The sequence below is a fragment of the Lethenteron reissneri genome, chromosome 34, assembly GCF_015708825.2.
Source record: "Lethenteron reissneri isolate LAM-NWPU_2019-01 chromosome 34, ASM1570882v1, whole genome shotgun sequence".
Classification (NCBI taxonomy): domain Eukaryota; kingdom Metazoa; phylum Chordata; class Hyperoartia; order Petromyzontiformes; family Petromyzontidae; genus Lethenteron; species Lethenteron reissneri.
The window spans coordinates 8,058,431-8,083,900 of NC_083812.1; the positions used below are offsets into that span (position 1 = coordinate 8,058,431).

Consider the following 25,470-nt stretch of genomic DNA (forward strand, 5'->3'; position numbering starts at 1 on the left):
GAACGGGAAACCACTTTAGCTCTTGACTTTAGCGTAGAAAATGCATTAAGAAAACTGCCCCACAGAGGAACATCTCTCTGCCTCTTCATAGCCACACCTCAGCGATGTTAAGTTACTTTCAGTATGTTTGTCTTTTTATCCCTCCTTGTCCATGTGTCTTAAAAAAAGGCAGGTCTATTGCCAAGCACAACATTAAAGGGAGTCCCCTGGGGTCTTCTCAACGTTTCTAGAATCAGTAAAAATCCAATGTAACGATTCAAAACTTTCATCAATGCATCGAAAATGCACAGGGGTATGCAGTGTTATGCAGTCACTATGATCTAACCAAAATTAAATATTCTATCTTGGCTATTCATCAGGAATTAAAATGTGTTTATATCCGCTGTGGTTTTCAAACTTGTATTAATGTGAATTCCAATGTAAATAATGATCCATTTTGCCAAGCTCTGGTAACCAGTTATGCGAATTCCCCATTTAAGAGGCCACTTTCAAATGAATGTCATCCACCTGTACAGCTTCAAAGATCCTGCCGTGGCGAGCAAAAGGAGCCAAAAAAATGACTGTGCAGTGCACACGTGGTGCAGCAAAATGCCACCTCCGTCCCAACGGAAGCACCCCAATGTGCTATATTCTGTTAGCCGATAAACGTAGCACCTTTTTCGAGGTGCTAATCATGTAATATTCTGCTCGTGTAACATTTTTTGCCTCAGTTTTCAAAAGGGGCATGCGGATTAACATCCACATGAGACAGGTCAGCATGACATTAATTGAGTTGTGTGCCTGTGTTATGTTGGGAAGCAGTAATGTCGCTGTTAGCACGCTGCGCCACAAACCTGACCACCCGGGTTTGATTCCCGCTCATGGCGAACACCTTTGACGATTATCTAAACCGGTACTGGGCCTCCCCTAGGTTGACTCAGTCTCAAATGGAGTACCTGGTGTGGTGTGTGTAAACATCGCCATTGAGGAGACAAAGGCGATCGGGCGTGGTGCTGGCCACTCACCCCCTCGCGTGACGTGTTGGCCTTCATAGGTGCTCGCTAACAGTGCTTGCCCCAACAGTCTGTGAAGGCTATATGGGGGATCTTTGTCTTTTGTGCTAGGTTTAGTAAGAAATAAAGAGCCCAGTGCCACCTGCACATAGGCAAGTGTTTTGCCAAAGTATTATTAGCAATGCCAGCTGCCGATTTTTTTTTTTACACTTGTTAGAACTCCTGCCAAATTCATAGAGCACCTCCTGTTTAGTAACATCCTCGGACTAGATCACCAAAAGACATAGCATGTTGACTCAATCCAGTGTATTTCTTTCATTTGCAACCTGTAGGGAGCGTACATACATATACTGCAGGAGTGGAGGCAAATACCGCAAGTCTACCGCTGCTCAAGGTTTTGTACCCTCCAATAAGAATACGGCGAAATCACACATTCCAGCTGTCAGATAATCTGTGGCCAGGCTTAAGACGATTACACTTGTTGTAGAGTGGAACCTTTTTCACTTCAAATGTTTACCTAGAAATTGAAAAAATAGTTTATTTTCGCACTGGCACTGCTTTTTCTGGTGATCTTATCCAGTCAAACTGGATTTAAAGTCTGGCACAGCTTCAGAGGGCCGATGTTGGTATGACGCCCTATCACGACACCACGTATTTGAGGCCACTACATCCTAATTAACGCCGGTACAAAGTTCTAATGATGCTTGGCAGAAGCGGCGTCTCTCAGCACCAGCTACTGCGAAGGCCCCATCACACCGCCCACCACGGTGAGAGCATGGTGGTAGGGGAGCAGACATCGAGGCTGTTGCGAGCGGTTCTCTCAAACTTGTTTGCCAGTGCCACTCGGTTCCTGATTTTGATGTGAAACTGAAATAGCATAACCCCCCCCCCACCCCCCGACAGATTATTTGGGGCCACTGCACTGGCAGCGGTATACAAGTGGTGTACAAGCACACATAACAAACAAAAATCAACACATCCGTCAATAACACTGCCTTAAAAGGGAAAAAAATATGGCATATAGATGATGTGCTATGAAGAAGGGTCGTTTGCCAAAATGTGACCTATTAGAGGTTTCTACCCCTGACACGTGGCTTTGCTTAGTTTAACAAACTTTTACCAACAGTCTCACAAGCATGCAACGCGCTCTTCAAGTCAGCCTCAGACTGAACTCGCACACGACGGCTTAACAAACAAGAGCATTTAATGGCCATTGTGGCCTCAATTAATAGACTTCTCGGCAGACTAATGTGAATCCACCAGAATATTGCCTCATGAGTTCGTCTGTTTTATGCAAAAAATGGCCGTTTTCCGCCAAAAAGTAACCGAGTGAGGGCCAAAATGACTGCATGAATCAAGCCCCGGAAGTTGTGTGATTGGGGTTACACTCGTTACGGTAAATATTTCCTTCAAAACGTATAACAGAGGAAAAAAACTGTGTATGCCATTACATGCTCAGTGGTAGACTGCATACAAACTCAGAGCTTTACACTACCTACTTGCAGCTGTAATGTAATAATAGCCATGCCAGCAAATGCCTGAAATGGTAAGATTACCAGAAATGTGCTCAACAGTATTGTCTTAGTGTGCCATTTATCTTGCAAGAGAACTTGGTGTCCAACTGCAGGTAGTTCTCGATGACAATTTAACTTATTTTCTATGTTTAACAAGAAAAATGGCTTACCTGCCCACATTAATCTGTCATTGGCATTACGTTTAATTTGTTTAAGAAAAGTTTTGTCCAATAGTTGAGTAAATGTTATGTTTAATCACTCTGTGGCACATTTTTGGTATATATCTGCCAGCCAAGGCACCGTTTTATCAAATGTAAAAAAAACTAATGCCGCAAAAAATATTTTAGAAAGTATAAAATGGGATTGTAAGCCAAGGTGCCTGTGTATGTACAGCTCCTTTGTCAATCCACTGCTGAATAAGGACCTCCCCATGCCATGTGAGTCATGTTGGATCATAACTTTACCATGCTGGTCAGTGTGGGGAACCAGAACCAACTCAGATAGCACTCACCACTGATGTTAGCCATGGCCGGGAATCAAACTCAGGTTACTGTGTTCATAGCGGAGCGCGTGGACCATTGCGTCACCTCGCCTTCCCAATCACATGTATGTAATTCAAATTAAATCACCATACCCAAAAGAATGTGAACTTTGTCTTTATTGGTGACAAGAAAATCTGGTCTGTAGGAATGGGCAGCACTGATGTTTGTTCGTGGGATATTTTTAGCAGCCATGGGCTCAACCAGCTTAAGAGGGACACATTTGTGGGTTCTTTTTTTGAGCTGTGCCTAGAATTCATTCTCACGGCTCTCTTCAGTCTGTGTTATTGCACTGGACAGGAAATTAGGATTAAAAAGGCTCTTTTGGGGCTGCTTTGATGTTGTGACATTAAGAAACGAGGTATTTTTCTGACGTCACAGCTATGGAAATTAAAAACTGAAATCTGGGTCACCCGCTTAAAACATAAAAAATTAGTATTGCTTAATCTGGGCATTATGCAGCTTGGCACGAAGGTGGAATGTTGTTGAAAATGAGACATTTACTTTGCAGTGCCAACTTGCACAACGACCAAAAACTTGTTGGAATGAAAAGGGTTAAATATAATGGACTCCCAGAATAGCATTGCTGCATGTCAGCAACTATGCTCCATTATGATTTTTTTGGGTTGTGACAAGTGAATGGGTTTTGATGAGGGATACTATTTTATTACGTCTTTCCCAGTGCAAGGGAATCTGTTTACAAACAAACATGTTTTAATTATATTAAATAAATACAATTTCATATATCCTCACATGAATATAGCATATACTGGAGTTTGTATGTTTAAATGAATGCTGAAGGCTAACATAAGGCAGGAAGGCCAAGAGACAAAATCCATTATATTTTTTACGTGGAGATATGGAATGACGTGATTTATCATCCAGATTGCTTCCCCTTCATCAAAATATGAGTTTTTTTTACAAGTACAGTACATTTATTTCTGATAGCCTATGGTAAAGAGAGGGCACCTACCGATAACATCCGGTAAATCAGCAGTACTTTTTAAATTTTCCTGACTGTTGACGAGCCCGACAGGGATAAAACCAGTCTAACATTTGCACGTTGAAAGTACGTATGGGAAAATCAATTGGGCAAAATATGAAATATATTATTTACAAGTGAAGATGTGGAATGAAAGACAATACATTTTATATTTCCCAGAATGATCCACTCTAGCTCTTGCAGCTTTGTTTGAATTGTGAGCTCTTGATTCAATTGACCACCAATCATTATCGTTAACTTTTTTTACATTGATTGCGCGCTCCCTTTAATAAATGGTGGTCGCCTCCAAACATCCTACATTCCGAATGCAGGAAACCCCCCTACGAGCCACTCCAAGCGGGACGCGGCCGATGATGCCGATTGCGGCAACAAGGGCCACCTTCTATCACGTTCCATCCAGTGAGGGAAACAAGGTTTTTGTTGTTGTTCTATTTTCACGTTATCGGACTAGTCACGTAATCAAACCAATAGTCAGTAAAATAATCTATATATATAAAATCGTTCATGTCTGTCTGTCTGTGTGTGTGTGTGTGTATTTCGGCCCATACGCACTTTCATTGGACGGCGGTTGCCCCTGGCAACGGCTAGCCACGCCTTCGCCGCTTTCATTGGACCTGGCAACGGCTAGCGACGCCTTCGCCAAGGGCTGCAGTTTCATTGGACGGCGGTTGCTTCTGCCAACGGCTAGCCACGCCTTCGCCACTTTCATAAGCTCCGTATTTAATTAAATAATAGCCATTACACAGTATTGTTGGAGCGCTGAGGGGGGGGGGAAGAAACGCCACCCGTACCCTGCCTCTTCCAAGCCGACAATTTTAGGCGAGGCCGCAGGCTTTGCACGCTACTAGGCCTCGACACCCACCACGCCACTCTGAGGTAAATTCATCAAAGTTTTTCCTACTCTTCACTACACCCCCACCACAATGTGTGCTATTAATATTAATTTTAAACCCAACGCGCCAACAATCGATTACTTTAATGTTCACTGTACAAATACTCATTAAGCTGGGTGAGCGTACTGCCAGTCTATCATGTACACTGTAGCCTGCTTATTAAGCTCGGTGAGCGTACTGCCACTCTATCATGTACACTCTAGCCTGCTTATGAAGCTGACTGCGTGTACTGGCAGTCTATAATGTGGACTGTAGCCTGGTTATTATAATCGATTCTTTATATGTTCTTTGTACAAACAGTCATTAAGCTGCTTGAGCGACCCCAGTTCGATTCCAACTCACGCCCACCACCGCTGACGATTATTTGAAACGGACCTGGCCCTCCCCTAGGTCCACTCAGCCTCAAACGCGTAACTGCTGTCGTGTGTGAACATCGTCACTGGGGAGACAAAGGCGGCGGGGCATCGTGGATCCAAGTCCCGGGCGAAGCCGGGTCATGTGTATGTGTGTTTGTGTTTATGTGTATGTCTGTGTGTCTCTATGTATGTGTGTATGTATGTGTATGTATGTGTTTGTGTGTATGTGTGTGTGTATGTATGTGGGTTTTTTTTATGTCTTTATGTGTATGTCTGCGTGTCTCTATGTATGTGTGTATGTACGTGTGTGCATGTGTTTGTGTGTATGTATGTGTGTGTCTATGTATGTGTGTGTATGTGTTTTTGTGTATGTATGTGTGTGTATGTATGTGTGTTATGTGTCTGTCTGTGTCTGCATGTATGTGTGTGTGTATTGTGTATGTGTTTGTGTGCATGTATGTGTGTGTTTGTGTGTATGTGTATGTCTGTGTGTATGTATGTGTGTGTATGTGTGTGTATGTGTTTGTGTGTATGTGTGTGTATGTGTTTGTATGTGTTTGTGTGTTTACGCTCGCATTACACAAATGTGTTGCTGGTCTAAGGCGTTCCTCGCACAGCATTGCCGCTTTATTTTTTCAGTCGTTTACTGCCTTACGCACCCTGAAAGTCGTGTGTGTCTGCAGCAAGCGCGTGTATGTGTACCTATGGACGCGCGCGCGTGTGTTGTGTAGGGGGAACGGTAGTGTAGTGCTTAGCGTGCTGTCTGAGTCTGTGTGTGTGTGTCTGTCTGTGTGTGTCTGCGTGTGTCTGTGTGTGTGTCTGTGTGTGTGCGTGTGTGGTGTGTGGGGAGCGGTAGTGTAGTGCTTAGCGTGCTGTCTGTGTGTCTGTGTGTGTGTGTGTCTGTCTGTGTCTGTCTGTGTGTGTCTGCGTGTGTCTGCGTGTGTCTGTGTGTGTGTCTGTGCGTGTGTCTGTGCGTGTGTGGTGTGTGAGGAGCGGTGGGTGTAGTGCTTAACGCTACGCTGCGCTACCAACCCGGCGAACCGAGTTCGATTCCCGCTCACGGCCACCACCGGTGACGATTATTTGAACCTCCCCTAGGTCCACTCAGCCTCAAACGAGTAACTGGTGTGGCGTATTAACATCGGCACTTGGGAGACAAAGGCGGCCGGGCGTGGTAGATCCAAGTCCCGGGCGAAGCCGGGTCATGTGTATGTGTTTATGTGTATGTCTGTGTGTCTGTATGCATGTGTGTATGTATGTGTTTGTGTGTATGTCTGTGTGTGTATGTATGTGGGTTTTTTTGTATGTGTTTATGTCTATGTCTGTGTGTCTGTATGTGTGTATGTACGTGTGTGTATGTGTTTGTGTGTATGTGTGTGTGTGTGTATGTGTGTGTGTATGTATGTGTATGTGTTCTGTGTATGTATGTGTGTGTATGTATGTGTGTTATGTGTGTCTCTGTGTGTCTGCATGTATGTCTGTGTGTATTGTGTATGTGTTTGTGTGTATGTATGTGTGTGTTTGTGTGTATGTGTATGTCTGTGTGTATGTATGTGTGTGTATGTGTGTGTGTGTGTTTGTGTGTGTATGTGTGTGTTGTGTGTATGTGTGTGTTTGTATGTCTTTGTGTGTTTACGCTCGCATTACACAAATGTGTTGCAGGTCTAAGGCGTTCCTCGCGCAGCATTGCCGCTTTATTATTGCAGTCGTTTACTGCCGTGCGCACCCTGAAAGTCGTGTGTGTCTGCAGCAAGCGCGTGTATGTGTTCCTATGGACGCGCGCGCGTGTGTTGTGTAGGGGGAACGGTAGTGTAGTGCTTAGCGTGCTGTCTGTGTCTGTGTGTGTGTGTCTGTGTGTGTGTCTGTGTGTGTGCGTGTGTGGTGTGTGGGGAGCGATAGTGTAGTGCTTAGCGTGCTGTCTGTGTGTCTGTGTGTGTGTGTGTCTGTCTGTGTCTGTCTGTGTGTGTCTGCGTGTGTCTGTGTGTGTGTCTGTGCGTGTGTGGTGTGTGAGGAGCGGTGGGTGTAGTGCTTAACGCTACGCTACCAACCCGGCGAACCGAGTTCGATTCCCGCTCATGGCCACCACCGGTGACGATTATTTGAACCTCCCCTAGGTCGACTCAGCCTCAAACGAGTAACTGGTGTTGCGTATTAACATCGGCACTGGGGAGACAAAGGCGGCCGGGCGTGGTGGATCCAAGTCCCGGGCGAAGCCGGGTCATGTGTATGTGTGTATGTGTTTATGTGTATGTCTGTGTGTCTGTATGCATGTGTGTATGTATGTGTGTGCATGTGTTTGTGTGTATGTATGTGTGTGTGTATGTATGTGGGTTTTTTTGTATGTGTTTATGTGTATGTCTGCGTGCCTGTATGTATGTGTGTATGTACGTCTGTGGATGTGTATGTGTGTGTCTATGTATGTGTGTGTATGTGTTTCTGTGTTTGTATGTGTGTGTATGTATGTGTGTTATGTGTCTGTCTGTGTGTCTGCATGTATGTGTGTGTGTATTGTGTATGTGTTCGTGTGTGTTTGTGTGTTTACGCTCGCATTACACAAATGTGTAATGCGGGTCTAAGGCGTTCCTTACACAGCATTGCCGCTTTATTATTTCAGTCGTTTACTGCCGTACGCACCCTGAAAGTCGTGTGTGTCTGCAGCAAGCGCGTGTATGTGTACCTATGGACGCGCGCGCGTGTGTTGTGTAGGGGGAACGGTAGTGTAGTGCTTAGCGTGCTGCCTGTGTCTGTGTGTGTGTGTCTGTGTGTGTGTCTGTGTGTGTGTCTGTGTGTGTGCGTGTGTGGTGTGTGAGGAGCGGTGGGTGTAGTGCTTAACGCTACGCTGCGCTACCAACACGGCAAACCCAGTTCGATTCCCGCTCACGGCCACCACCGGTGACGATTATTTTAACCTCCCCTAGGTCGACTCTGCCTCAAACGAGTAACTGCTGTAGCGTATTAACATCGCCACTGGGGAGACAAAGGCGGCCGGCCGTGGTAGATACAAGTCCCGGGCGAAGCCGGGTAGTACAGCTAGTCAATTCATAAAATCATTGAATGGCCAAAGCTCTGCAAATGACTAATATTTTTTATAGTTTTATTTTGTACTTAAGATGTTGCTCGTATTAAATATTTACTTGCCATGCTCAGTGTAGGTGTTATACACGCAGGGCTTCACATCCCTGCTTGTGCATGGTTGGTTACTAAATCACCTTTGAACCCCATATTATTTGCAGACAAGATTTCGTTTTGAAGAGCAAATCCCCACCTCAGGTCACGTGCTCCCGATGTGGATTGTTTATTCCATGGCTCGAGCTATCTCTGCGATCGCCTGCACACAAATTATCTAACGGTTGTAAGGGTGCGTGACTGCCCCCACCACTCCCCACCTAAGCCCATCCCTTATCATCCCTCCCAGAAAACCCCTAGTAACCCAGATGTATTGCCTCAGGTACATTTAATACAGTTTAACTCTGTATGCTACACGTGATACACATTATACCATGTTCTTATGCATTTTAATAAGCATATACTATATGTAATATTCCAAGGTACAGTATATATTATGCACATAATTATATTATTTAGCCATTTTTTTATCATTAAGATTGCAGATGTTTTTTTTACTTAGGCACCTTCATCCGGTTAACTGCAGAATCTGGCCAGCCAGAGCCTAGCGAGCTGGGGTTTTAATGTATAAACAAATTATACATTTAGGCTGAGACAGACAATATAAACTAGGCAGTACAAATGAGACAAAAATAATCACGTCTGAATCGTATTGGGACCGCATATCATGCCACTCAATAAACTTGGGGGGGTTCCTTTTAACAAACAGGACATGGGGAGACCAGGTCAACAACAACAACAAGACTGAAGCATGCAACTTTGACATCTTGCACAGAAGCCGTTTCGTCGCTATGTTTAACCAAGGCATGTTTGCCACCTGCGTCTTCATGTCTTTGGGAAGGCCGTGACCCTACCTTGGAGATGTTACTCGAACGGCTCGTGGAGCGGCCGGGAGATTTCTCGCCCTGCCAACACAAAGACATGAGGCATCAATACATATACAGCACTCACATGCACAGCAGCCACACACACACAGCAGCTGTGGAGCCGGCACAGGAGAACTAACACAGACATGATAGTCACGCACAAGTGCTAATCCCGTTCATCTGGCTGTGGACCCAGATTTTCGCCCATGAAGGAAAAAAATATTAACCTAATTTTTATTATTTAATTTTATAACCAGCAGAGGAGGGAAAATTGTGGCAGAGGTGCAAAGGCACAAAAAAATCACTGCCATAAACGAATAAAACATAGCAGTGGCGACATTTCTGGAAATAACACTTATTTATAAATCAAATGTGATACTTGCGCCACCGTTCTGGGCTAACACAAAGGCGCTATGTTTCACAGGCACGGTCTGTGGTAGTTTCACGAGAGGGGGCTTTGATTGCTACGTTCGAACCGTGCCGAAGCGAGTAGGGGCGCTGTGTGCGGGCGTCATTGTCCACATTTGCCAAATGACTCTCGCTCAAATTGGGATTGGACATAGCGTATCACTGCCCATTTTTCCTTAGCAGTGTTCCCTCAGCAAGCAAAGAAGAACCATTTTTTGAAATGTCAGTCATGTATAACTTTTAATCAGGCAGTGTTATTTACCAACATTTCACTTTTTTTGTTATGAAGAAAAATTGTTTAACACGTAGGCTTTCGCGCCCAATATCAACCATAATACAGGTTTTTTTTGGGTAAAATCACATAAATATATAAATGTGTCGTTAAACCCGTCACCACCCGACACAGCTAATTCGTAAGGTTTGTCACGTAAACAGAATATACCAATTCGTTACTAGTACAGCACACCGTTGTGTTGGAGAGCAAAGAAAATTAGCTTAGGCTTTTCAATTGCTAAATAAGAATGTTGATCAATTGAGAACATTGGGATGTATAGCTTGAGCGTGGATCCTGTGCATTTTTTCTCTGAAATCTGCTACTTTGTTTGGGCTGCAGGGTGCGTCACGCGGCATTGGCTCTCAGTGGCAAGCCCACAGAGGGGAGTCTGAAGGGCAAGGCCCTCTATTCTATTGTAGATGTAGCCCTTGGATTACTCGGCAGAAAGGCGCGCGGCAACAAGAGGCCCCTGTGGCTGTGGATGGGTCCCTAATCGATGCAGAGCCGGAATAACACACTCGCAGTTATTCTTTTACCAATTTAGCAATTTGTGTTTAGTCTCCAAAAAGCATGTGCAGTATACACATTTTGTGACATCATACTCGTACACTAAATAGACAAACAGTTGTTTCACGAATTTGGCAGAATAGTTTTTTCGTGGAAATTCTGGCAGTCAGAATTCTACAAAAGCATCAAAACAAACTCTAAAAGAATCCAGCCCTGTTTTATACACACATAATTGGCACGCTGCAAACGGTTCAGAGGTGGCTCGAGGTCTAGTCAATGGCTCCCAAAAGGGACCCCATTAACCTGATTAAGATCACCCATGCCTCTGCATCACATCACCCCAGAGCAAAGCAATCAATTGCAAGTTCATATTCTTCCCCATGTGGTTTTCTAGAGCAAACGTGCTCTTCATAACTGCTACCAATTTTTTGGTGTTCTATTCCAGTGCTTTATTAGCTCAATAGCTATATGTGATCTGCAATTTATGAAAATCAGTATCAGTGCAGATGTAAATTCAAAGCTGGGACAATTATTTGATTAAGCTGATGAATGAACTAAACTTTTTTTATGGAGTACTGTACTTTTTTGTGATCAATTACTTGCCTCCTAAAGGCAGGAAACCCCCTAAAACCATGCCCATCATGATACGGCTGATTATGCCGAAGATGTCACCAAGCCCCGCCTATTACCTTCCATCCAGCGGCACATGTGGGAAGAAAGATGCTTTGCTTTTGTGACCAAGACTTTACGTGAAGGAATGACACAAATGAACACGTTTGAACATTGAAAATAAGTGCACTTCAAAATATCACTGTCCTAGTCACAAAAGCAAAGTTTGTGGGGAATACTTTTGAGGCATACGCAATTAGAAAATAACACTTACTACCCAGGGACAAACAAACATATTTCGTTAAACAGTGTAATCAAACCAATAATTATTAGAGTAATTGATTACTGAACTAATTGGATATCCGGCTCTAAACAAATCCAAGTGAATGCTAATTCATTAAGCTCCTTGAGTGTAAGTTGTTTGAATGTCCACTTCACCTGACTTTATCATCAGATGTGCTCATGTTCTGGAAATGTCAATAAAGCCAAGGACTGAGCTGTGTCAATAGCTGAAAGCAAGTAAGCACAGAGAGCCATGTGGTGGGTAGATGTTATCTCCCTCGCCTGGGTTAGTTCCCAACCCTGACCCCTGAGTCGTCAGAGTTTACACGGTCTCCACGTGGTAGCATGCATTTTCTTTCGGGTCCTCTGGTTTTTTCCTTCCACATTTTGAAACGTGCATTTAAAGTATTTGGCTGCTTTAAACTTCCACGTGATAAGCCACTTCGTTGAGCTATCATTTGTGGCCAGGTTGCTGAAGAAACAGAGCTATACAGCTCAATGAGCCCGGCATGGTAAAAAAAATGGAATACACCCTGAGTACGAGTCCACCATCCTACGCCATGGCCTGCTTCCCTCGACTTCTCCACAAAATAACAACAATCGTCATTTGCCACTAAGTCGCGGTGACGTCACCACGGCGCTTGTGCCAGGCTATGTGCACATAACGCCACGTGAAGTGCCAGAAAATAAGCACACATACAGCGATGTGGATAAACAAAAAACATTCACACAACCGATTATTTCACATTATGGGGTTTACTGTCCCCATTGGGGCCATTGCCAAGTAGTGTCAGCCCCAAGTGGCCGGCCAGCGGTGTTGTAACCTGGGAAGGGCTGTTGCTTTTGACAACGTCCCTCCGTTGTTCCACTATGCACTGGGAATTCGTGTCGAGAGGTTCCACAAGTTCAAGTTGTCCTGAACTCAGTCCCCAACCACCGGAGGGGGTCCATTTTGTTTATCAGCACTTAAACAACAAAGTGTGCGTTGCTTCGTAGCCGCTCATTTTGTATATTAAATTACGGCCTATGTCTTTTCAGCTTACACGTATGACCAATGTTTAACTTTACAACATGCATGTAAAAAGATGTTTATCTTACATTATGAAAGTAACCATCCTGTGCTACAAACCAAAGTCCGATTTCCCAGCCACGGATAAAATAAGCGCCAAATGATATTACACAACTAGTCTTGCCCTCCTGCCCCTTCGCCAACCCACAAGTTTAGTGAAGTATGGTAAAAAAAAAACACAAATGACGTTTTACATCTCTTTGTAAATCTACTGCTGAATGAAAGCCCTGCCGAATCCATGTGCCATCTTGGTCATTGAGATCGTTTGACCATACTTAACCACGCTGGAATGTGCGAGTTCGTTAAGTTGAGGCTAGGGACGTGGCAAATATCGCTCGCAACTGACTTTAGCTGCGGCGAGTAACTGAACTCACTTCAACTGGTTCATAGTCCAGTGTGTTAACTACCACGTGACCAGTCCACCAACACTTTCACGAATACATGAATAACAGTACCATTTTGTTTTTCCAGCCAAGCCTCATTGGTTCGTCAGTCTCTTTTTCAGGAGAGTGCTGCATTGGGATTTTGGTAAATTCCATTAATGAGTGTTTAGCATGTAGGGATGAAATAGAATACCAATAGAAAGCAGAACGGAAAAAAATACAATACAGCCTTTAATTCAGCTGTCTGGAAGCTGTCATCTGTCAAAACCCAAAATAGACAGCGTTTGTGAAGTAAAACATAACGTGAATGACATTACCTTCTATTTAACTGGAACTGTTAAGTGATGTAGTGGAGTGGTTTGTACAACTAAATTACTACGCAAATTAAAAAGCAATGACCTGCAATGAAATAATAATGGTCAGTCTTCAAAATAACAAAATCAAATGAATAAACCTGCACTTGATGTTACAACCCTGTGTTCTCTCTACAGTAGGTGTGTGTGTCCTACAAGTTATGATTTTCTGCCCTGGGCATTTGATAAAATACTAGATAGACTTCAGTGTACAAAGTGAAAGATCCATGCTTGAGCATTGGGCTAATTGAGGAGAAATCAAGAAAATTCCTGTTATTACGCTATATTTTGCATGCCCAGTGCACACCGTTCAGGAATTTGTGTCCGTGGGAACAAAGGCAGTTTTACACATATGCTGTGGAAGAAAATAAGGACTGTGGCTGTGTTTGCTTTCAATTTTCTGTAAGAAGAATAGTTATATTTGACAGAAGTGTGATGGTTCAATGGCATGCCTGAAATGAATCACCAAGTGTTTGATTATGAAAGACAACAGCTTTACCTATGCAAGAATCTTCCCATGTGCCCAAGTAATTAATTACCAGAGACAGTGGCTGTTGTATCCGAATTCCCAAGGTGGAATGCTTCAATTATGTGCCAAACGGAATAATTAGGTACGATACTGGTATCTTTTTACCCCAAGCATAAATAATAACGCTATCTTACTTTCAAGCCCTGACAGATGGACATTTTGCCCTTAGTGGTTTCCGGGACATTGTTTGGCGAAGGAGACACAGGAAGACGGGCCTGCTTCCTGGACCACGCTCTGCAACACTGGATAAAATCAGCTGCCACATGCCTCCTCAGCCAAAGATGATTTATAACGGACCCGTGAACTTTTATTAAAAACAAGTAAATTAAAAGAAATGCATTTCAAGTGTTTAAAAGCAGCAAAACACAACGTGTGGCTGGACGGCCTTGTGGATAGTGTCATCTCTACTGTAGGACGTTGTCATCCAACGTTGCTTACAGGTGATTGACAAACGACATTCACTGATTAGGGATGTGTGTGCTGTTTTGACTTGAAATTTCACTCTTACAATAAAAAACATCTCGTTACTTTTTTTGTGTGTGGCCAATTAATAGCTAATGTGCTTCTTTCCCGTTTGTCACATGTTATTTTATTATGATTCGTTAATACCTGCATATTCAAGCTTACAGTAGACACAACACTTATGCAAACTGCCCGCTTGCATACTTTGGATTTGTTTGATGCGATTACATATGTAAAATTAAACTTCGTGAAATGCGATTTTGGAACGTATCGCACTTAACTTTGGCCGATGAAAATGACATCAATAGCCAATGCAATACATTAGCATTTCCAACGTAATCCACACAAACTGTAGGTGCATCTTGAAAAGTAGAATGTATAGCCTAATACTGGCACAAAGTAAACGTTCATTTGTTTTTGTTACATAGGAAGGCTTATTTCATCATAATTAAAAGTTAATTATACCACCTGGCACCAGACTCAATAACTGACTTCTCAAGGTCATTTTTCATCATCGTTTGGTGATATGTTACATACAGCTTGACCTGCAAATAAAAAAGGGCACTGTATTAATTTTAGGTAATTAAATTTGAGGTAATGAGGTAACAGTGCTATATTGTTTTGTTTGTTCACATGAAGACGAAAATTGCCTCTCACCGTCTAACGTCCCCAACTCAATTTAAGAAAGTTTTCACACTTATCTATTACAACGTTAAGAGTGCTGTTTGCTGCTGGCTACATGACGTTTCGTCCCCTTTCGACCAGGGCAACTGCGTAAAAAACAGATTACGTACAGTGCCGTGTAACGTACTGAGAAAATATCCCCGCGATGTTATTTCTGGGTTGCTCCATGCCACGATGTGCGGCTCCACTATCGCAAAGCGGATTCGCAATGCAAGATCTATAATCTGTTCCTGGCTCAGAGCTCTCAAGCATGAGGATGAGTCAAGTGTGTGGCTTGGCCAGCGGGTGCCGTGAGACCAGTTGCAGCTGGGGAGAGGAGGTGGCAGCTGAAATGTTGTGTATGTTGACTGCAGGAAGCGTGTGTCAACATAAACACAACGTGGCAAGAATTGGGGGGCAGGAGGATTTCGACAACACTTAATGAGCAGGAAGTGAACGCCGCTGTGAGAGCGTGGCACTCGAAAGGTGGCACAATGCGGGGGATGTGGGAAGAAATGCTGAGAAGAAGAAAAAAAACGCACAAAAATAAGAGGGCGGTGATGCATTGCATCCGAATCGTGCCAGAAAGAAGCAACGATGGGCACACACCAGAGGTCGCAACCGGGTACCCGATACCCGTACCCTACTCGATACCCGGCTACCTGTACCCGGCCGGGTACGGGTAGCCGTTTGCGACCCTGGTGCGGCCGGGTACAGGTACGGGTAGGCCGTGAGTCACTGGTGAGTAACCGTTTGTCACTCATTTCGGGTAGGGTAGGGTACGGGTAGGGAACGGATACCCGTACCCAGCCGGGTACGGGTACGGGTACTCATTTGCGACCCTGGTGCGGCCGGGTACGGGTACGGAATCAAAACCCGTTTGCGACCTCTGGCACACGCACGACGTAGGGCACCCACAGCGACCCACCTGGGTGAGAGGGGAGGACGTGAACCAATGGGAGAGCAAAGAGCTGCACGCTCGCAAAGGCGTCTACGGTAGTTTTGTCAACAAAATTCTGTTGGGGTCAAGGTCACGTCATTGCCAATCTTCCTCCACCACAATTAGTACTAAGCTTCTTAATGCGAGGTTAATCCAGGATAGTGGAAGGCTACCCCCCCACCGCCGCCCCTCCTCTGAATGACAAAACTGTAAACTGGAGAGAGAGAGAGAGAAAACAACATTGCATGGAGCCCCACTTGTTTAAGTGCTTTGCGGTGGTCAGATGTTGAGCCCGTGCCGTCACGCGAGCACAATTCTCAATTGCGGGACCACTTACCGCCCCCCACTGCTCTACCCCATCATCTGGTATCACACTGCAAAACAAAAATAACGCACCCCCCCCCCAACATTGTGTTCTAGCGCACAGGTCACATCTTCACCCGTTTACGAATGAACATTAGAAACGCCGAGTTCAGGTATCGGGTTGGGAGGAGTTTATGGCAGCGTGGCTGTATTCTGCAGCGTGTGCTAGGCAACAAAGGGAAAGGCAAGAGAGAGAGTGGGGTATTTCTAGGAGTGCTCGGACGGGTTGTCTCCAGTGTGCTCGTGACTATGGGGGTTGTTAAGGGGAAGCAGAATGCAGACTCAGCCAATGCACTCCCATTAGGCAAGGCAGAGTGATCCATTACAGATCATTAACATTTCACCAAATCAGGTGTGGTTAAAATAAGACGTTGAAATGCACTATAATATTGTTATACAACCATTGACTAATTACTTCCATTGGCCGATTCTGGCATGGGGAATTTAAATAGGATAATGAATGATCCTCCTTGCTATAAATTGACTTTTAAGCCAGCAGAGATTGGCTGACATGGCCTTCGAATGACCTTATTGTATGAAAGTGTATGTGGAGTCATGCCTAGTGCTCCTCATTCACCAGCCACACACCCCATCACTGGTAAACAGGTAAGCAAGGGATTTTGCCAATTTTATGAATGTGGAACAGCGCTTAGATGTTGGCACAACACTGTAATCAGATCGCCCTATATCCTTTTAGATTCACTCAATATTCCCTGGCCCGTAGACAGTGCTTACCCCTATTCGCCCTGCATTAATATTGTGTAATGGCAATGGGACATGCGGGTCGATTAACAGTATTTCACCTGCACTTAGAAGACCTGATCGAGGTGAAGAAATATAACAAAGAGTGGCCTGCAGCACACATACACACACACGCGTTATGCTTGAGCATGTCCTGTGCCACAAATACTCCAGCATTCCTCATGCCTGTGCATTCTCTTGCTGTGTGTGACTTTTGTTTTGCTATTTGAACATTGCAGCCTTTTTTGTTAAGCTTTTCAATACATTTCTCTTGCTAATATCCATTGATTAGCATTACGACTTCGTGAAAAAAAAATAGATTTTATATATTTCCACAGGAAGGGCCCAATAAATTGTTTATACATTTTCCATACATGGTAATGCACTTTTTCTTCAATGCAATTTTGAGAAATATTTAATGTTGCTGTAACATAGCCTTGATAATAGTGCATTGACTCCGTGCTTGACTTCAGACTAATATTTGATCATATTCTACTTTCTACTTGCAATTTAAGTGCCGTTCTATCTTTATAAATTATATTATTCATATACATTTTCTGAAGGCCTCGGTTTGTAAACAACTAGAAGACTACATTATCCTCCACTGAATCAAATCCATAATCAGTCTACAAAATTTCAGCACAAGTCATGTTCAACAAGTTCATTGAAAAAATGTCGGAGGGTCACAACTGGAAAACACAAAAGAGTATTATATCAAGGGCAATTCTTGGAGGCAGACCAGGATCAAAATGATTAAATAGGTGAGTTAGAGCAGGACTAAGTGTTTTGGGATATTTATATTTGCTAATAAAAAGCAACATGCTAATGTGCCTTAAGTGGAAGATTTCGAATCAGTGCACATTGATTTTTTATGACATATAGTTTGGAAACATGGACATTTTGAAAATAGAACAAATACCGACGAGTAAGGATGGAGAGATGTGCGCTGGGAATTACTTTGCGAGAAAGAAAGAAGAATACACGGATCAGAGAACAAATGGAAGTCATAATACGTTTAAAGATGGATGAGCGTGCAATGAGATGAGCTCACGTGCAGGAGAAAAATGCATATTGGTATCACAAGACCGTGATGGGTGGCGAGGCCGTCACCCAGATGATGGCGACGTTGGTGTATTTTATCTATTGTTTTGTATTTCTGTGTCACAAGATTCTGCTGCAAGTGTCTGTTAAAGTAAAAAAGCTCATATGTCACTCCACTGAACAGGATACAACTCTGTAATTAGACAATAAGGCTAAGATAACCATCTTAGCCTCATTCTATATTGCGTAACCATATAGAACAGGTAAGGACAGCAAGGAGTGGCCAAATTGTATGCAAATACCACTTCATGCCTGGAGTTCTTGTGCATTTAACAGATTTACTCAGAGAAGCACCATACACGTAAGTAACTTTGATTTAAAACTATTCGTGCTGACAATTCATTGGCCTATATACTACGTGTCAAACTTATAGACATTGTTAGTAAGTCAATGTCCTCTGAATATGGCCTCTGCATATAATTAATATCATGTGGTTTCTTTTTTATATACTCTATTTTGGTCTTAAATGAACCATAGTTTCTTAAAACCACAACAGGAAGGCTGAACAAGCACGATGACTTGTCGAAGTCAAACAAGGTCAAGATGCACGGGACCCAATTCACGTAGCTGTTTTGTCCGTCATTATACTACTCTTTGGCAGAATGGCGGCCGGTTATTCATAAACATGGAAAAATTCCTGCAAAATGCAATTCACGTAGGCCAATTCCATATCATAGTAAAACCATTCCTCCACTCCCTATGGCACAATTGTAGAATGGCCCAAAGGGAGAGGGGTGTACGGCAAAGTTGATGATTGGGTACCACGGTGGTGAGATGTTAAAAATACCTCACTTGGTATACAGGAGGTCGTGGGTTCGATCTCGACCCCGATGCCTGCTGCTGCATATTTGAAATTTGCGTGTTCTCCCTCTGGCCACGTTGATTTTTCTCCGAGTCGTCCGGCTTTTCCCTCCATATTTAGAATCATCATGCATTGCACAGTATTTGGCCGCTATAAATTTCCACATGATGAGCCACTTCATTGAGCTGTCATTTGTGGCCAGGTCGCTTCTGAAAAATATGGCTCAGCGGACCTTACCTGGTGAAATAAAAAAAATGTTGATTGTGGAACGGCACAAATCACGATATGGGGTTATGTGGCTTGTGTGGGGAGCTCTGAGAGGGCCCGGTAACCCATTATGCACAGATTCATGGCCAAGTTTTTATAACTTTTTCCACACCGGTACAGAAACTTTATAGCACGGATGGAGTCTGTCTGGTCAGCTTGATCTATGGACGCGGTGTGCGTGACATCAGTACGTCTAACGTGGATTCTCCTCCATGTTCTCCCGGCTGTAGTATTATTTACAGAATGTAGCTCCGCTAATTGTGCATGGCGAATCGTGCCATAAAACATGAATTGTTGAATTTCTGAACGCCAGAATTCTGAAAATGCATGCAATGAAACTCGACGCAAATCAAGTGCTTAGTATCCAAAATACCTTCATTGGTTGCCAACCTTTGTAACAAAACGAAATTTTAAAAAATGCACTGTACTATATTCAAATGTCAACATGTTTATATGCTTATGAATAATATTTACAGTTGTTTTCAAAAAAAGGTTTGTGTCAGCTACAGCAACGTCAAGTGTTGTCGCACAAACTATCCCACATCAGCTACAGGGAAACCTCAGCTTACACGTTTTCATTTTAAGCTCGACTAATTTACACAGCAGGTGAATCAGGTTCATTTACTTGCTGGAGCCATATCTTTGTGGTGTGAATATATAAATATTCCATTTGTTTTTTTTATACGAATTCTGCAATGTAAGTGCTTTTATAGGTAAGATTGTTTCATGGAAGGTGAATTATTCACCAAATAAGTAGACAAGATTCAGTCTCGATTGTGTTATTTTCAGAAACCAATCCGGTCTTATTTAAGAGAGCACCTGGAGCAGTGGCACAGTGGTTTATGCACCGAGTTGGATTCACAGCCATGGCTAACATTAGTGAATACTTATATTTGATTCGATCCTGCCTTCCCCTTCACCAATTGGCACCGACGACCAACATAGAGTATGGTCAAACAACCACCATGACTGGCTCATCATAGACCTTCATCTCACAGTGGATTTACAAAGGACTGAAATCCAATTAACTACTGAAATATTAAATTTTGATTTAAAGCTTTCGTGACTGCAGAGATTCATCTTCTTGGTTCTTTCGGTAAAGTCACGTAGAAGGGAAATAATAAAATAATAAAAATAAAACATAATTAAATAATTCTCACGACGTTTCGGCCACAACACAAGCAGTCATCCTCAGGTGAAGAACTGAAATATTAGCAGCCGACTACTGGCCTGATTATGATGAAACCCTTTTCGATTTCAGTTTGGAAATCCGCATATTGGTGACCTTGGGTTATGTTGTTACGCATGACCATTATTTTTAAAAATATATTACTGTATCATCATCAGCCATGATCTGTCCACTGCTGGATGAAGTCCTACCCAGGTTGTTGCTATCCTGCAAGGTCTCACAATGCAACAATCCACCTGTTCCTCCTGCACGTGGGCTAATATCATCACTTCATCTCCAATATAAAATAAGATGATGCCGACAATGACAACGGTGACCTATCCAGAAAGCAAAGAAAGAGCTTTAAAAAAAAAGTCTTGACCATCCTTACCACGTGGTGACACAGAAAATAAAAGCGTAATATCTGTCACCTTTGCCCCCACGTTTCACGCCGAGGCCTGGACACCTTTAGGCGAGTGGAGTGAATGGGGAGAAAAATGTTTGAGGTAAATGCCCACGTGTCACCCTTTGTCAGGGGAAAATGGTGCATTTGAAAATATTGTAGCATGTGAACAGGCCCATATTCTTTCCCCCATTCATGTAGTCATTCCAGGTACATATTGGCTTAAAGGTAGTGGAATACTATTCTGCAATGATTATATTGCCATTTATTCACATAGAACCCCTAATTGTATTGCATATGTGCATGACCTATGGTAAAGGTCATAGAGTATTTGCGTTTTGTAGTCATACACTATATTTCAAATGTAGTAACCTGCAATGCTTTATTTGATCTCCATATTTTAATGCCTTTTCAATTGTTTTAAATTGTGGGATCCATCAGACGATCCATTATAATCCCACATGCTTTGGAAAGATAATTAACAAAATAGCCTGCCTCGTTGTGGTTATTGCATGATACAGTGTTCTGGACATCAAAACTCTAGTTATGTTGCACATAGGCAGAATTTTCATTTTGATCTGGCCTTTGGTTGATTCAGCCAAATCTGATAGCCCTATGGGAATTTACTGGCCGTGACATCACTGGTTGCCGAGTGACATAGCCTGATGTCCTTTTCGTCATCTTGTTAGGTGCAGGATAACCTTACTGAGCTGCCATTTGACTACGGTGTTTTCCAATCAGACTCAAGGAAAGTAAAATCATCGCTCTCTGGCATACGGTTTCTGTGTGGAATGCACACGCATTGTTTGTGGTACCAAACATCAACAGGGGGAAACATTTAGCGAAAAATAGGTGACTGGTGTTCAGTGAATAGAATGTATTGTTGTAATTTCCATTCAGAGGGCTTTTCTACATGGCTGTCTCAGCTGCCTTTCACCAAATTGATTGCTGTGCAACCATTAGAGTTACTTGAGGTTACTTGACATCAACTGAACAAGGACAGAGTTGCAATAGCTGAGGTGACAGCCAACTATGCTGCAGGTGAGGGTGTTGGTTTTTTTCAGTGGTGACGAGGGGACCTCAGTGACGGAGGCTCCTGGGGTGGTAGTTGGAAGATGCAATGATGCGGTTGGTGTGGCTGTCGGAGGATGAGGTGGAATCGAAAGTGACGCCGTGGAACTTGATGCGGTCGTATAGCAATGAACAGTGGAGCCAGCCGTTAAGATTCTAGAACATTCCTTCTCAAAGCGTGGTTCCCACACCACCAGTGGCCCACGACGGTCCTCCAGGTGGTTCGTGGGCTGTGATGCAAATGCAGTCTGATCCGGAAATATGACCTTTTGTTTCGGACATCGATTTATATTTTATTTACCATATTTTATTTTAAAAATGTAGTAAGGTAAAAAACCCTGATTAAACTACCCTAACCCTACGATCCAAAGGCCACCCTAAAAAAAAAACCTTATAGCTGCATAAAAAAAATGTTTTTATATTCCGGTAAAATTAATACTTTTATATTACTGGTATTTAGAAAGTGAATGCTTTTTGTCACCAGGGGTGGGGTGGCTAGGTGGTCCACGTAAATGTTTGCATCGGCTGAGTGGCCCGTGGGCCAAAAACATTTGAGAACCACTGCTCGAGAAGGAAGTTTGGTGATCGTGGTGAGTCGCAGTCTGGTGCCGATCAGGTCAGCTTTGGATATGTAAAGCGTTCAAGGAAAGGCCCTCGGCCCAGAACCACTGCTACTAGGTGGCGGTGCACTCGGAAATCTTCTCGAGGCCAGAAGCATTGATGGGATCAATTTAAATGAAGAGTAGGGAATGATACTTGACACCATAAATGTGTAGGCCCATAATATTTTATAAATATTTTCATGCAAACAAGCTTCAAGCAAACCCTGCATTGCTGCAAGTTTAGTTGTGTGCCATCAAAAGTTAAAATTATGTTTACTGGAATGCATATGCTCAGAGTCTGGAAAAGAAGCTAAAATATTTGACGAGGTGAAACAACGGCACTTTTTCACTTGCAAAATCACATTTGTATTCACACCTGTCAATGATAGCTAACTTTCCATCACAGTTTCCTCGAAACCTGGCTTTGTTAGTTCAGCAGTTGTTGCATTGCTTGCCTAACAAAGCAATAAATGTCACCAACAGATATATCTTGGTGACCCTGAGAAACATGCATGGGGAATAATACATTTTTTTGAAATCTCGCACCTGTGTAAGGAACACGCTGTACTTTTAAACATGTGGCTTTGCTGTATTGTCAGTATCCATGCAATACATATGCACACACACACACACAAGTAATTCTCTTTTCTGGTATAAGAAACATGCCACAAGTGTTCAGAAACGGAGCTGGTGCCCCCGTGCTCACAACAACGTGTCTAGCACGACACAAATGTCAGAGAATAACTTGCAACGTGTAAATAATGGTGGACTACGCAACCTTATTCTCACGTAGGAAATGGCATTTAAAGGCATTTACACTCTGCGTGTGGCGTCTTATCTCAAGGCTCATACATTACAAACGGGATTGTGTGCGATTGCGCACCTGATGATGAGCACAGCCGCTGGCAGATGTGCAAAGGTTTTATTTAAACATCTGACGACAGATGTGACACGCTAATTGTACAATGCACTATTTTCTGTATAAGAGATAATTGCCCTTGTCATGTTCTAAAATAAGTGGAGGTACACTTACATATATTATGACACACTGGGAATTGGAACCCAATTCATCATTTTACATTTCAAGGTGCTGCTTGTTGATCGGGTGAAAAGAAAAAAAGAGTAGCGTAGCTCATTATGTCCCTTTATGTCAAAGGCCAAGGAGAGATTGTGTCAGAGGTTACCTTTTGTCTGGGCTGCACACCACTTTTATTTATTTTATTTCTCTGTCTGGTTACTCACCTTGCTAAATACTCCGTCCCCTCTCCCATCAAAACAAAGACACATTCTAGATTTGAAGTTTTCGTGACTGCAAGAATCCATATTCTTTGGTTCTTTCGGTAAAGTCACGTAGGTGAAAAAAAATATATTTTTTATTTTAATAAATAAAAATAGTTTTATTTTATTTTTTATTTTGAAAAATATAACTATTTTATTTAAAAATAAAAAAATTAAAAAAATAAAAATACAAATATTTAAATTTTTATAAATACAATTTTTGTTTCACCTACGTGACTTTACCGAAAGAACCAAAGAGTACACATTAACATTGTTGGAAAATGTGCCTTCTGGCTTCAGACATAATTTAGTCCCATCCTGACCTTCACGGCGATAATATGAGAGCATGTTATACACCGCAAGTACCTTCCGAAGTTGTAACAATACATACCGTCCAGCCAATTAAATAAGGATGAATTCATATTGATTTGTTATTTATTTAACAGCTTATTGACAATCTCTAAGGTACCCACACCTACGTTTGGAGTATTATTACTGGAGTACTAATTAAACAATGAGACCCTGCATATTAATGGCCTATTCTTTGCCACTAATGAAGTGACATTCTCGGTGTTAATGCATGTTTTGCCTTTGGCAATTCCCTACAGAAATTACTGGGACACGAGGACTGAAGGCAAAACTCGATTTAATAAGACAGACACTGTAACCCCCCCCACCACCCACCCATAAAAACAGTGATTTTGAACCCGCACTGCATCTGCCATTTATTGCTGGGGCAGTGAAACGTCGACATTCAAGCACAACTCCATCCGACGTCGTCTTGCTGCGCCTATTTATTTACTCAGCACAGCGGCATATTTTGTTACAGTTACATCATCATTGTGCCTGGCCCTAGCGGGGGACAGGTGTATGCAGCTCCAACATCATGCCTAGCCTCCACCCCCCCCCTCTTAAGCCTTCCCTGCCCGGCTTTCACGTGATCAAATTGTCCTCACCATTTTTTTGGTGTGTAAATGCACCTGACACCCACCCACTCCCTCCTCCCTCCTCTCCCCCTCCCCACCTTGTTTCTTCTAGGAACGCAAAACGCAGCCAGGGGCATGTTCACGGAACCCGCTGGTGCTGATGACATCGCCTCTGGTTTTAAGTGGCTGTCCCAGCTTGCTCATGGACGAACAACAAGACCACCCCCTGCTGCTCTTCCTTTCGGTTGGCATCTCCCTTGCACCCTTCGCTACTTCAGAAGCTGTCGAAGGCACTCTCCCGCCACGCGCAACATCAAAGCCAATGGGTTTGTGACTTTTTGGGGAGGAATAAATACAGATGCCCTGAATGTCAACAGCGGGTCATAACCAGAGGGAGTGCAGCAGCAGCAGTTATGGTTCCTTGGTAACGTGGAGTTTTTGTCAGCCCACACACACACACGTATATCGGATGCAATTATCTCAGAGAATATTGAATTTCAGCCACTTACGCAATATGTAATACTACTACCGCCTGTCCGGAGCGGATGATAAAGGTCTTGTGGCTCTGCATCCGGAGCAGTTGAACCAAGGTTCCCAATTTGGGAAAGAAGTCCGATTTTAATTTGTAAAGTACTGTGTGTGGAAACGACGCGTTCACACCTTAGTCATCCATGGGAGGGTCGTACGAGGCTAATTCGCAGAGAGGGGATTTAGACCGATGTAACTGTGGAGCCACACAAGCACGGTTTATGTTCATCTGAACAATGTCTGTTCTTGCAGATACGTTTAATGAACGAGATGCCGGCTAGTAGTCTAATGGGTAATGGAACGTAATGGTTATACACTTGTTGAAAACGATTATTTCACAGCAATCTCGTAATTCCCCAATGTGGCTAAAGGGTTAATTTTTATGTGGGAATCGAGACGATTGCAAACTGGCTATATCCTGCATATAAGAGAAGTATGCACATTAAGCAACA

The 25,470-nt window shown here is 43.1% G+C and overlaps 1 protein-coding gene across 3 annotated transcripts in view; it reads right to left on the minus strand.

Moving 5' to 3' along the window:
- LOC133350643 (E3 ubiquitin-protein ligase MARCHF1-like) overlaps positions 1-25,470 on the minus strand; it is a 171,835-nt gene that overhangs the window by 23,704 nt on the left and 122,661 nt on the right. For all 3 annotated transcript variants that reach the window (XM_061565235.1, XM_061565236.1, XM_061565233.1), the window contains one exon: positions 9,278-9,328. In XM_061565235.1, coding sequence (XP_061421219.1) covers positions 9,278-9,328 — 51 coding nt within the window. Of the gene's footprint in view, positions 1-9,277; positions 9,329-25,470 lie in introns of those variants that run through there.